General features: G+C 35.8%; 1 protein-coding gene across 1 annotated transcript in view; it reads left to right on the top strand.

The window, feature by feature from the left end:
• The window catches only part of CASD1 (CAS1 domain containing 1), a 42,919-nt gene extending 40,662 nt beyond the window's left edge, over positions 1-2,257 (top strand). The window contains exon 18 of the mRNA XM_031454912.2: positions 760-2,257. Within this exon, the coding sequence (XP_031310772.2) occupies positions 760-1,026 (267 nt within the window). The 3' untranslated portion in view covers positions 1,027-2,257. The remainder of the gene's footprint in view (positions 1-759) is intronic.
• Positions 2,258-14,967: the final 12,710 nt, after the last annotated feature.

The following is a 14,967-nucleotide window of genomic DNA, read 5'->3' as shown; positions in this document are numbered from 1 at the left end:
ATGTCCTATTATTTTTTCAGTCTCACTTAAGAAATCCTATAGAATTTAAAATTATTGATTATGAATGACTTAATAATGTTTATTTTGCAAGCCCCTTGGTATTTTGAACATGAGAGGTTTTAGTAACTTTAATCAAATGAATTTACAATTTGGCATTTCTATTAAATATATAGAAATTTCATAGTCCTATTTGTTGAAGTAGCTTAAGTATTTTCCTACTCTTCAATACTTTGAAACAATGTATGAAAGAACCACATTTGTAATCACAACCAAAAGTAGTAGTGGTATCCCCTAATATGTACACTCACATAGAAGTTGAAATATGCTTTAGAAACATTCGAATGCAAAGCAAACATGAGAACATCTTAAACACTATGCCATTTTCCACTTACATATACACATACATAAATATGTTCACACATACATATGCAGCACACATATATATACTCACACGTAATAATTCTGTATTTGAAGTTGAATACAAGAGTCCGTACATCATTGTCAGCTGTCTTCTACATCAAGCAAATTAAAGTTAGAAGATTCCTATGGTTCATTTCCTGGGGATTTTGAAGCAGTGCTTCAGCAAGTAGGAGTTCTAGAGAGTTAACTGCAGTAGTCTTTTTAGGGCCAATAGTGAAACATAATTGGTTTTGGAAAGCCTTCTAACATAATTATGATTCAGATGTTTAAATTAGGAAAACCTGTGATATATTCAAGGACCCTCTGAACATATCTAACTTGAAATATTTTTCCTTCCAGCTATTTATTTGCCAATATCACATATGGCTGGCAGCAGACACAAGGGGTATCTTGGTACTCATACCCGGAAACCCTATGCTCAACATCATTGTCAGCACTTTTATATTTGTTTGTGTGGCACACGAAATTTCTCAGATCACTAATGATCTTGCACAGATTATTATTCCTAAAGATAACTCATCTCTGTTGAAAAGGTTGGCATGTATAGCTGCATTCTTTTGTGGACTCCTCATCTTATCATCTATTCAAGATAAATCAAGGCATTAGGTTCCTAAAATCCTAAATAACAAACTCTTTAGGCTAACTTATTGTCTACCTAGAGGAGAATAGCATCTATCTGGAGATATAAACGTATAATGTAAATAAAAACGTGTGGCAAGAGGACAGCTCACTGACATCTGTTGAACATGTGTGGTTGTATATATTGGAAATGTACATAGCCAGTGTGAAATACTGAAAAAAACTGATGAAGCAGAGTGCATTGTATAGGATTGCATGTGAAAAGTCTTTTCTACTGGATCTATATTTCCATTTATAAATGACTTTAAGTTAACATACATGAAGGCAGGGAAATAATTAGCTTTCCAGTAAAAAACATAATTTAATTAGATTAGTGACACCACTGAGTGTTTTGATATTTACTGAATTTGTGGTAGTAAGATTGTCTACACCTATATTCATCATGGAACTTCTTACTTCATTGAAAACTTTCTTATTCGAATGACTGAAGTATTGTTTTCTTATATGTGCAATGATGTGGAATGATAAACAGTATGTCTTTAATTTATATATGTTCATGTTCTGATGTTATGTTTCTGACATGATTTTTCTTCCTAACTGTGGTTTTCAAGTATACAACCCTAAATCTTTGTACACTTTGTCTCAGTTGTTTAACACTCCATGACAGGATTTTGTCGTTGATGTTGTTACTTCTTTTTATAAAAAGGCCAAATTTTCTTTCCAATCCAAACATTGACCTGTTACCTTTCCTTAAGCTATACCAGTGTAATACCCATGTAATACCAGTTACCCTGTGGATCCACTGAATATGCTTCCCACCAACTAATTAATTTTTGTATATATTATTTCCAATGTTTGGAAAGGTCTTTATAACCATTTTGGTATTTCCTATTACTCCCTATTTTTTTAAAAATATCACTCTAAACTTGTGCAGTATAGTAAAGATTCAAGTTGTTTGAAATGTATAACCATAAGTAGAAGTAAACCAGTGACCTTGGGCAATTTGTTTTTGGTTTTGTTTTGATTTGTTACCAGCTATTAGAGGTATAAGTTTATTTATCTGTTGTACAGATTTGATTATGAATTTTAATGTTTCAAACATTGCACTTGTTTGCTCTTACTGTGTGTGGGGTAAAATATTTTTTGTTCATGGTATATGAAAATATGGAGTAATTTAAACAGTAAATAAACGTTCTGTGGATGCTTATTTTTGTATTGCAAAGTATCAATTAAACTATGTGTTTTTTTAAAAGCTGGATCCATTTGGTTCAAATGTCTATTTCCTCAGCTTAAATTTACTTTTTCAAACTTAAATAAGGAATAATTTACTTATCACAGGGACCCACCCCTACTGTCAGTGCTTCAGAGGATAATCTGCCTTTTCTACCCAAGAGTTTAAGCATTATGTTTTATTAGTAATTTTACTTGAAGATTTCAAAAATTTAATTTCTTTCTTTAGCACTGGATTTATGTGGTAGTGAGATCTTCCCATTAATTGAGGAATATATCTTGGACAGAAATGTGTGTTTTCTTCTTCTTTCCTTCTGCCCTTACTTAATCTTTGGACACTTCCCAGCTAGACAATTGTAATGATTCATTGCTCTGCCTCCTAGACTGCAGGCTTATAAGTAGAGAATAGTATAGTTATAAATCAAAAACTTCCAAGTACTGTGATCACATTTTCTTGCTGGTGTGGCTTGCCAGTGAGTAGAGTGCATTTTAATTTAGCTTGTAAGTTTTATCACCTGAAAGATTCTTCCTGATGAAACAACTGAAAAAGAAAGATGACCAGTATTTGTTTTTTAGAAGGACTTATGCCTGATAGTGATACCCAACTGAATGTAAGTTTTCTCTCCTAAGCCTAAAACTTATCTGGCAAGCCCTGTTTCTTTATCATATCTCTCATTCAACTTGGCCCATTGTTTTTATTTTATATATGGTAATATAATTAATAGAATGTATTTTAATTACAAATGCATATTATATTTATGTTTGATTTTCTTAATGAGTCTTTATGGATAAGAAGTTATTATGGTAGAAGTTGCCACAATGATAGCATCTATGTATGGTTATGTTTTAATGTTTTTCTGCATTGACTCATACCATTTACATTACTCAATTATAACATTCTTCAGAAAAAGATGTTTAACAGAATATTTAGATATGCTAAAACTTAGATAAAGCCACAGAGGTTCTCTAAACTCAAAATTTTCTGTAATATAAATCACACTGAAAAATCTATTATCTGGTCCCAGAAGGTACTTACTTGACTCAAATTTACCCCAATCCTTCCCTCTTTCCTTTGCCAAACCTTCCCATTTTTATGGGTAGCCAACATACCATTAAAAATTTAGACACTCTTTCATTCATTAAAAATTCAAAGACAGTCTCCTGAGCAAGTGGTGTTGGGAAAGCTGGACAGCTGCATGTAGATCAGTGAAGTTCGGACACTCCCTCACACCATACACGAAAATAAACTTAAAATGGCTTAAAAACTTAAATATAAGGCAGGAAGTAGTAAATCTCCTAGAAGAGAACATTCTCTGACATAAAATTGTAGCAATGATTTCCTAGGTTATTCTACTCAGGCAATAGAAATAAAAGCAAAAGTAAAGAAATGGGACCTAATGAATTACAAGCTTTTGCACAGCAAAGGAAATCATCAACAAAACGAAAACACAGACTATGGACCAGGAGAAAAAATTTGCAAATGATACAACTGACAAGGGCTTAACTTCCAAAATATATAAAAGCTCATACAACTCAATAACAAACAAACAAAAAAAACTGAAACAACCCAATCAAAAAATGGGCAGGAGACCTGAACAGATTTTCTCCAGTGAAGGTATACAGATGGCCAATAGGCATATGAAAAGATGCTCAATATTGCTAATTATCAGAAATGCAAATCAAAACTAGAATGAGGTATCACTTCACACCAGTCAGAATGGCCATCATTAAAAAGTCTACAAATGATACATGCTGGAGAGGCTGTGGAGAAAAGGGAATCCTCCTATACTGTTGGTGGAAATGTACTTTAGTGCAGTCACTACGGAAAACAGTATAGAGATTCCTTAAAAAAAAATAAACATAGACTTAACCATATGATCCAGCAATCCTACTTCTGGGCATATATCTGGAAAAAAACTCTAACTCGAAAAGATCCATACACCCCAATGTTCATAGCAGCACTATTTACAATAGCCAAGAAGTGGAAGCTATCTAAATGCTCATCTACAGATGGACTGGATAAAGAAGCTGTGGTTTATTTATACAATGGAATACTATTCAGCCATAAGAAAGAATAAAATAATGCCATTTGCAGCAACATGGATGGACCTGGAGATTGCCATACTAAGTGAAGTAAGCCAGAAAGAGTAAGACAAATATCATATAGTATCACTTATATGTGGAATCTAAAAAAATGACACACATTTACAAAATCTTATTTACAAAACAGACTCAAACATAGGATTCAAATTTATGGTTACCAAAGGGGAAATAGTTAGGGAGGAATAAATTAGGACTTCAGGATTTGCATATATTAACTACTGTATATAAAAATAGATAAACAAGTTTCTACTGTATAGCACAGGTAACTATATTCAATATCTTATAATAACCTACAATGAAAAAGAATATACATATATGTATAAATGAATCACTGTGCTATATACCAGAAACTAACATAACATTGTAAATCAGCTATGCTTCAATTAAAAAAAAAAAATTCAGAGCCTTGCCTTCACCTAAAAGCATTCATGGTATGTATGAACTAGATCCTATTATTTGCTTTAGGTGCTGGTATTAAATAAACATTTATACCCTACCATTCCATTTTAAGATAAGTTGACCCATTAAAATTTTAATGAGTGACTATTTTCTACAAATGCCTTATTATTTTAAATGTTAGCACAGTAAGCTTTTTAAGCTTGGTAAAATTAACTTTAATGAGAAATACAATCAAACACAGATATGCTTAATTTTTTAGTTAGATCCTAAACCATTAAGGCTAAATAAACCATAGGACCTAGGACAGAACCTTCATAAAACAGACTCAATAGAAGACAACTTGTCAAAGAATGTGCCCTTTTAGATTGGTAAAAGTTCAAATTTAAAGGGAGAAGGACTATCTAGCAAACTTTTGGAGAGCCAAGTTGGAATTTTTATGTTAAAAGGAATAAAGTGCTAAAGTGTTACAATTTTTGACCTACAAAAATGACAGTTTCATGAAGTTCAACCTAACAGCTTACCTTATTGAAAGAAAACTTGGGTAGTTATCTGCAGAACTGATCTTGACAGCTATTCTGAAAATTCTAAATATTAAGTTTGCTTATATTCAGGATGATTGAGGATTGGTGAAAATTTAAGATACTCATGTTTGAATAGTACCTTTAAATTCATATTTAGGTAAACAAGGTACAACTGTGTAGCACAGGGAAGTATTTCCAATACCTTGTAATAGCCTATAATTAAAAACATGAAAAGGAATATATATATGTACAACTGGGCAGTGTGCTGTACTCCAGAATTTAATACAACAGTATAAATTAACCATACTTCAGTAAATTTGTATCTGTCTTTCTTTAATGAAATCCCTTGTAGTGTCTTATATGATATGAATTAGAAATACTCTAAAAATTCCTTAAAAGTTGGATCCATAAAGTTGCACAAGAGACTATTTTCCAAGAGTAGAGTTGAATATATTATGAGCTGTAAATATCCAATTATTAGAAATAATTGAAAACTTATTTTAAAAATACCACTTCAAAGTATAAAAATGGGATAGATCAATATTTTAAAAGGGAATTTGTGGTTGCCTAAAGTATCTGTCATGTGTAGGGCAAAAATCTTCATGCTTACTACTCCTTCGTTTCCATTCATTTCATCCAACTAATCTAACCTATCTTTCAATGTAAAATTTAAACTCCACCTTCTCTGTGAAACCAATACTTTATCTTCTTTTAAACTATTCTAGTATGAATTACCTGGTCTCATTTCTTCCGTTCCTCCAGTAAAATTGCAACTCCATAGCCAAGATGGATACTATAGTAACATGCTATACACAAAGTAGGTATAGAGAAGCTTGACCATCAGCTAAGGGGTTCTGGCTTTATTTCTCTCATCTTAAAAACAAAATTCCTCTTCATTGCTAGCGTTCCCAAAGCTACCACTTCATTTATCTTCTCCAAACCCAAATTGCTCTTATCTAGGTCACCGGGAGTCTCCCTATTGCTAAATCCAATGATTAATTCTTAGTTTCCACTCTACTTGACCTATGAGCAATAATTCACACAGTTGATTTACTGCCTCCCATTTCAACCATCTCCTTCACCGTGCTTCCAGGACATCACCGTTTCCTGTTTTCTCCCTACCTCAGTAGCCATTCCTTCAGTCTTGTGTCCTGGATCCTGTTCACCCCCTCCGTCTGAGGTCTGAGGACCTTTATCCACACTCACTCCTTAAATGATATCACCTAGTCATATGGACTCAAATATTTCTGATTATCTATCACATTTGTATCTTTACTCTGAACCTCTTCCTTAAAATTCAAACTCAAATACCCACATTTCTACTTAACATTTCCACTTGAAAATCTAAAAGACATCTCAGACCTAATAAGCCTAGAGCAAAACTAAGCTTCCCCACTACTGGCCACGAACAAAAATACCTCCAGTCTCTCTTCTCCGTAAATGGCAACTACATTCTTCAGGTGCTCAAGTAAAAAATTTGACTTCTTTTTTCTTATACTTTGTCTTGTATTTTAGTAAATCTTGTCAGCTTCATCTTCAAAATACATCCAAAATTCAATCATTCAGTCACTTTTTTTTATCACCTCCAATGTGATCACCCTGTTTCAAAAGTTCACCAGCTCTTTCCTGGATTATGGTAATAGTCAGCTCCATTTTTCTCTGTAGTTCTGACATACATTTTTTGCTGACCTTTTTAATCTTCCACACCACCCCCCTCCATTAGAACGTAATCTTTTGAAGACAGGGATTTTTCTGTTTTATTCTCTATGTATCCACATTTCCTAGAATGATACCTCTCAATTATTTGCTGAATCAACTAATTAATAAATGCTGCAGCACCAGTGTGGAACCCTACTCAAGGCAGATGGGCATCCCTGAAAGTGATAAAGCAGTTGGGAAAATAACTTTCCTTTTCCTTAGTGACTTGGACAAGAAGCTAAAGACATCTTTTATCTGGCTTTTAGGATGTTGATTTGAGTAATATTACAAAAAAAATTTAACCCACTTATGCAACCAGATAAATTGACTGCAGCAGGGTAGGGGTCTTTATATACTGGATAGCAGCTACTTGCAGACCTGAGCGCTGGCCATACCAGGTAAAACAAGTCTTTTACTCACTATGGGTCCTACCGTTCCTTAATTTCTTGCTTTATTCTGGGGACAAATGTCAATTGCCATTTGTCATTGCACTTATATTTCTTACAGCAGACAATTATTTCTTTGGAATCCTATCTCTGTCAAAAGTGGAACAGGAAAAAAATGCATGGTTTTCTTGGTTTATCTTAAGAGAGATTGTGCTTTTTGTGGAAATCAAAAATATTCCTGTGTTCAGACAAAATGACTATGTCATAAAATACCACTTTAAAAACTAGTATGAAATAAACTATACTAAAAACTATTGCCAGTATACAGAAATACCACTTAAAAACTGTTATGAAATAAACTATACTAAAAACTATTGCCAGTATATAGAAATGTATATGTGAGTGCCAATATATGTAAAATCAGATTAATGAATTAAATGAAAGTCTGAAATTTCTACAGGGCTTGATTTTAAATGAAAATTTCAAAAATGATAATGCTGTGAAATTCAGATATATGTTAGAGTGAAAAAATGCATCAGAAAATTTAACAGATGGTAAGTTTTAAAAGCATATCCATTGCATGCAGCAGAAATTACATGCCAAAAAAGAAATAAGCAGAATTTACATGCCAAAAAGAAATAAGCTTTTGAAAATAGAAGACTAACTTGGGGAATAGAAGAGTAACTAGGGAAACTATTATCTCCCTCCATATATCAAGATATGACTGAGAACTTATAGAAGTTCATGAGAAATATAATTTGTGAAAACTTCTATTGCAGTTGAAAGTCCAGGTAATTAATATACCACCTAAAATAAGCACACCACCTAATTATATTTATCTGTGCTTTCATTGAAAGTTTTACTGTAACCAAGTGACTCAGAAACATACCTATGTCATGTTCATTATAAGAAAATGCTATACTGATTCATTGGATTGAGAATATCTTAGTTTGATGCAGGCTATATTAATAAAGTTAAAGTACGATAACAAAGTCCTTTTATGATGATCCATGGACTTAAATAGTCACTGATATCAAATTGGATTTGTTTTATGGCTTATCTTATAGGCAGGTCAGTATTCTGATATATTGGATCTACCACATGGGAGCCTGCTATGTGACAGGAGGTTAGATGGCATTGTACATAGTGATCTTTAGAACTATTGAAAGAGATTAAGTTTTTTACATCATTCAAGAGAAAATGACCCCATTAGCCTAATTTCAAAGACGGAAATAAAGATGGCTGATTTTGATTGGTAATTCAACCCATCTTACCAGTTTGATTATTCTCCTGCAAAGACATTCAAATATGACTGCATATATATAAGACTTGTTCATTCTCAGGATAATTGTGATTTGGGGAAATGTATTTGGCCAAGTGTATTCTGGTTCATTTTCCTATACTAAAAATGGTTTCCAGAGAAGGAAATGTTGACGACTATATCCAAAATCGTGGGGTTGAAGACTGAATTCTAGAAAAGGTTTTCTGGTTTTAAATCTTATAAAAATGTAATAGCACTCTTTGTTTTACCTTTTCAGATTAATAATGATAGTAAAAATGATATGAGAAAAAAAGTGGAAGTTGTATAGCTGCCACTCAGTAGACACAACACAATTGGAATGCCTGAATTCTTTATATAACATTAGAAATCATTACTTTAAAATATAAAGACTATTATGCAGATATTTTATCCAAAGAATTTTGGGAACTATGAAACTGAGTAAGATCAAATATTCTTTGTCTTTAAAGGATTCAAAAAGGATTCAAAGGTAAAATTGTACTGAACATCACAATGAAAACTCTGACATTTTACACTTTAGTAAAAAAAAAAAAACAACAGAAAATTCTTATACCAAATTCAAGGTAAATCAAGAAAGATGTCATAATTAAATATTCTTTCTTATTTGCAAATTTAAAGTATCAAATATTATAAATGTTTGTTACATTAAAGGCTTATGCCATTATACATTAATAAAAAATGTTTGATTCTGTATCTGGCAGCTATTTGTTTTCATTCTTTTTTTTTATTTTTAAATTTTTAATCTACTTTCTATCTAGTTCCAGTAAGTACTTGATTTTTGACCACAGCTTTTTCTTAACTAGGTCAGTATGTTTTGTTTTATTGTGTCTGGTAAGTCATAGAGTCAAGTTCCTGCTAATGAAAGGAATAGACTCTCCTCTGTGAGACTAGACAGGTTTGGGAAGATAATTAATGTTTGGAGTGGCAAGATGAGTTTTTTCTGGGTAATTCAGGAGAAAAATCTGGACAGCCATCTCTGGTATAGAGAGGGTAAAGCAGAACTAGGAATCCACCCTCCTTCCATTTCATACACCTCATGACACTATTGCTGGGAGACAAAAAGTGATGGAAAAACATTTCATGGAAGGCTTAAAGGTCCAGCACTTTCCAAATACATATGCACACAAGGGACGTAGACCTGAAGCACTTAGAGACAACAAAGTTAAAAATGGAAGCTATGGAGAAGTAATATGTGACATAGCTATCCAACAATGACTTTAAATAGAAGAATGAAAGGGATAGGACTTGTACAATTGTATGTGTAGACATATCAAGTTACAGGATTATCAGTGTGGATAACAGATGCAAGAATAGATAGATTAATGGACAGAAAAGGAAGGACAGAAATATTTTAATTCAGAAGATATTAGAATAAGGTAATAGTTTGCTCTCAAATTACTAAGAAAAGATAGACATAGTCTTTAAAAAAGTCTTGAGACAATTGCTCAATTACGGGAGTGAGGGAAGTAATTCCCTTTCTTACTCAATATACCAAAAGACATTTAAGATGATTAATGGGTACAAAGACATAAAGAGGTAGAAAATGTAAGTGTTACCCAGTCCAAGCTCATACTGCTGACCACATGACAGGCCAATCAATTGAGAGACAAATTGTTGGGGCAAGGAATAGCCATTTTATTTGTAAAGCCAGCAGACTGAGAAGAAGGTTGACTACGGGTACAAAGAACTATCTTCCCTGAGTTAGAATTCAGACTCTTAATACTGGGAGCCAGGAAAGCCCTGGTTGGGGTGAGACTCCAGAGGGGATGCGTTAATTTCTTCCTCCCTGCAGCCATTCATAGGTGGGCCTGGTCAGGACATTTTTTGTGACCTAAACAAAACGTATTTTAGCTTAACGCTCATTACCTGAGAGGCAGGGTTCCCAATGATGGGCCATTAGGTATGTATGAAATGAAAAACCTAATGAAAAACAAAAAACCCCCAAAACCCTCAAGTTTGGTCTTGGGGTTTTACTTACCACAATAACCATCAACTCAACCCTCATGCAATGTGAATCCTTGGAGAGCTGTTGGAGCCAGACCAATGACACAGGAGACCACAATCAACGTAATTAACACAGCAAAGGTGACGGTATGTGGTGCACAGGGTCCCAAGATAACTTCGCATAAACCCCTTGGGGAGATCCTAACAGGTACTGTGCCCATACATTGTCACAATAAAATATCATCTTCCTTTCAGTCTGGAGTACTTAGCTGTAATCAGATCTGTTATCCAAAATGTACTTCAGAGGAATTTCTTTAGGGATAGCTGAAACATTCCCCATTTTTTAAAAGACAGAAATACAAGACAAACGAGACACAAACGGTGCACACAAATGCTAACATCCAAAGAAACAAACCAGTTCACAAATCGGGTCAAACTGAGACAACTGCTTTCCTCCCTCCAACAGGGTATCCCACTCAAATACAAAACAAATTGGCTTATTCAGGAGGAAAAGAGCCCCAAATGGACGAAAAAGTTTCCGGCTGTCCACACTGGAGCAACTTACCCTACTGTATTGAGCCCAGACGCTCCCAAATGTCAATTCCTTGATCCAAATCGAAGCACTGGGGCAGCCGCTGCCAGTGCCGCTTCTGTGAAGTTTGAAGGCAGGATCCTCAGGGCAAGTGGTTCCGGCATCTGCTAGGGCCGTACCTGAAAATTTCCCCACCGGGTCAGCTGGCCACGAGCAGCAAGGTTCCGGGCTGACTTCACCAAAATTTGTTACTGAGACCAAGCTTCTACTGCTCGCCGCATTATAGGCCAATCCATCGAGAGATGGGTTGTTGGGGCAAGGGATAGCCACTTTATTTATAAAGCCAGTAAACCAAGAAGATGGTGGACTAGAGCCCCCAAGAAGCATCTTCCCTTATCATAAATCAGGCTTCTTTTGTAATGAAAGGGGAAGGGGCAAAAGTCCTGGTTCCAGCCAGCCAGGGGGTACATTAATTTCTTCCTCCCTGCAGCCATTCACAGGTGGGCCTAGTCAGGATGTTTCTTGTGAGCTAAACAAAGATATTTTAGCTTAATGCTCATTAACTGGGAGTCAGGGTTCCCAGAGGTGGGCCATTATGAATAACTTAAACATACAGGCAACTTTCCCTTAGTGATTAACTTGTAATAGAATACAAAGTTTCTTCCCTATTACAAGTGAATATCTCAAGATGAGAAAAAAACCATTAAGGATGAAACAAAAGATAAAACCAGAATTGTTACATCCCATTATATAAAAATGTAAAACCAACACACCAAAAGACATTAACAGAAAAAACAGGTCAGAAAATTTTAGAACATGAATATTTGACAAAATCTAATATCCTGAATATACAGAGAGCTCTTAAAGTTTAGAAAAACCAAGTGATTTTCCAAATTTCAGTTGGTTTCTGATTAATTCTAGACAGAAGGTCACTTCATTCAGATACCTTGATGTACATTACACAAATAATTTAACTTGGAAGAACATCAGGAAATAATAGTAGTCAAGGCTAGGCTTTCTGTGGATGTTTTTCAAGAGTTGGGGGAGGGAAAGATTTATTTTAATGGCCACTATGTTTAGTTATGCCTTCCTTACACATTTTCCAGACTAATGGTAATTAAGACTAGGTTATATTGAGCAGAAATTTGGAAACTAAATGGCCCATCTGTCTGCAAGTGCATATTCAATTTTTTTTTTCCTAAAGGGAATCTTGGCCAAGCTCTAGAGTACTCCCTCAGAAACTCCTGATTATTAAGCTCCTAAATTTTCCCAAAAGATGTCGCTCATACACTTGCTCAATGTCCATTATCTTACTACTTTTCACCTAGATGTCTGGAATAATAGCACTCCAGCTATTCTGTTTTGAACTCCCAGCTACCTAATGTCTATCAGCTATGGATTTGCAGAGGCAAACAGTATTTAAAAAGGAATGTTAAGGATCTGGTTTTTACTATTTCTTCAGATCCTTTCAAAGGTGCCTCAGAATTAAGTCAGGCAAGCACCCAGCAAAGGCCACCTATGCAATATCTTCCTTCTGTACCCTAGGATTTCTCCTCGGTTTGAAGCCCTTGGTCGGCATGGCAGGACACTCTATAAAACCTTTACCATCACGTCCACTGTAAGAATGTTGTTGATAATGTTACACAATAGCCTCTCTACGTGGACACTCAAGAGTTACTGCATTCTGGCCTTAGCATTGGATATTTGTGCTTCTCCTGAACAGTTAGTTCATTTGCTCCTATCGTATGGACACCATGAGTTAGTTTTTCAAATTTGCTGATGAAAAACTAGAGTTAAATTAGTACTCCATCCCAGAACATAGGGCACTTTGGTCTTCATTATTTATATTCACCTCATTCTTGGCCCCTTTTTCCTTCTCATCTGGACTATATTTTGCCTAGCCCTGTAAGCCATCTTACATTCTTTTTTGGAACAAGGCAGTGTGGCGGTCATGTGTTTCTTCAGACCATACCAGCCAGCATAGTGACAGAGGCATATCCAGAGTAGTTTGTAAATGTCCTGATGGCAGATGTTCACAGTTCTCCGTAACTCTTCATAAAAACAAGGCTGAGAGTTCTTATCCTCCTGTTTCCTATACATTCTTTCTTCCTTCTCAGCCAATCCTATTTCTATTTTTTTTCTTAATCACCAAAAACTCTAGTGGTAGCTGTGCTGGTTGGTTCCTTTCCAAACTGCCAGTTCTGTTTCCCTCTTGGAGGTTACTGCTCTGGGGACCAGATGCCAAGACACAACCTCAGGGTGTTGGTATCCATCTGCCCTCGGGAAAGGGCAGTGACCTCTTCTGTGGAGACTTGCTTCTTACTGCCACATCATTATGCTACTGCTCTGAGAGCATCTGGCCCCGGCAAGTGGCTACATTTTAGACCATGGATCAGATGCTCTCTCCCGATGAGAATGTAGTTTCAACTGCCCTCTTTTTCCTTTCTTGTGGCTTTAGCTTTGCTGGCCCATCAGAAAAATTTGAGGCGCAGTAGCAATCTGATATGATAGTAACTGAAAGGAGAGGAAGGCTCACCCCATGTTCAACCCCACCCTACACACAGAGGCCTTGAGAGAAATAGCAGTATTACCGTTAGAGGGGCTCTAACCCATGAATTCCCAATCTGTAATTTATGTCAAAGTGAGCAGGACCCCTGACAGAGAAGAGTGTTGAGAAGGGACATGGAACTTGGAGAAGGCACTAAGTATGCCACTCAAGATGGGGGGCTATACTATTTCCCTCCTTATTCCCTTTTCCATATATTTTGCAAAAAGGCAACATTAAAGAGGCCTCTTCCATGCAAAGGTTGGAAAAGGCCTGTCTCAGGAGATAACATTTAAATTGGGAAACTCATACATAGCTAAAGAATTCTTTGAGGAAAGGTTTTTGGTTTTTTTTTTTTTTTTTTTTTTTTGGTTTTGTTTTGGGGGTTGGGCCAATAGGAGAATCAAGTAATAATTATTTATTTTCAGTGTTCAATTATTTTCTTAATCAAATGCCTGTTCATTTCCTTTGTGCATATGTAACTTAAAAACTTGCCTTTCTCTTGGTAATCTATGAGCATTCCTTGTGTAAAAGGATAACAACCCTTTTCTAATTTTGCAAATACCTTTCCAAGTTGACACTATAATTTTTTACACAAAAATGTTCAAGCTCAAAATTTATTAGTCATTGTTATTACTCTCTTCCTCTCAACCATGATGCATTTGTGACACCTGTCAAAGGAGAGGAGCAAGCATAGAAATTTGGGTAAGAGGAGCTTCAGAGTGCATGAAACCCTGAGAAAGTCTCAGCCAGGCTGTTGGGGAGCCCCTGAGCAAAGGTCACCCACTCAGAGGAATCCTGCATCCAGGAGGAATGACTTGGCTAATGGACCCCCAATCGTGCTCACTGTTGGCTGGGGGCAGCCCAGGGAGATTGAGACCTCAGCCTGAACAATGAAGTAGGTGCAAAGGTGCCGTATCTGCAGACTGTCCCCTATGACCTTCTTCACACTGGGTTCTCTTGAAGGGAGAGATGAAGGGGCACCTCCACCGCCATCACAGCTCACCCCAGTGTCGTACATGAATCAACAGCCACACATTTTTAGGGAATTGGTCCTACAAGATTTCCATGGGCCACTCTTAAGATGAATTTTCAAAAGAGAGGTTAATAGGACAAACTAGTCCTTTTGCTTGCAGTTAGCCTTCAGGCCACACTGATGCTCACGTCTCCCTCCTCCACTTTCAACTCTATATCCCTTTGGCCCTTGGCCATACAGCTCTTGGCAGCTCACCTGGAGTTGTGCTCCAAACGCTCCTTCTGGAAGGGTCTGAGCTCTTTGTCATTGTATTCCTGCTAGGCTGCGGTTGATG

The sequence above is a fragment of the Camelus dromedarius genome, chromosome 7, assembly GCF_036321535.1.
Source record: "Camelus dromedarius isolate mCamDro1 chromosome 7, mCamDro1.pat, whole genome shotgun sequence".
NCBI classification, from domain to species: Eukaryota; Metazoa; Chordata; class Mammalia; order Artiodactyla; family Camelidae; genus Camelus; species Camelus dromedarius.
The sequence above is the reverse complement of the archived record's forward strand: the minus strand, read 5'-3'. Positions and strand labels throughout refer to the sequence as shown.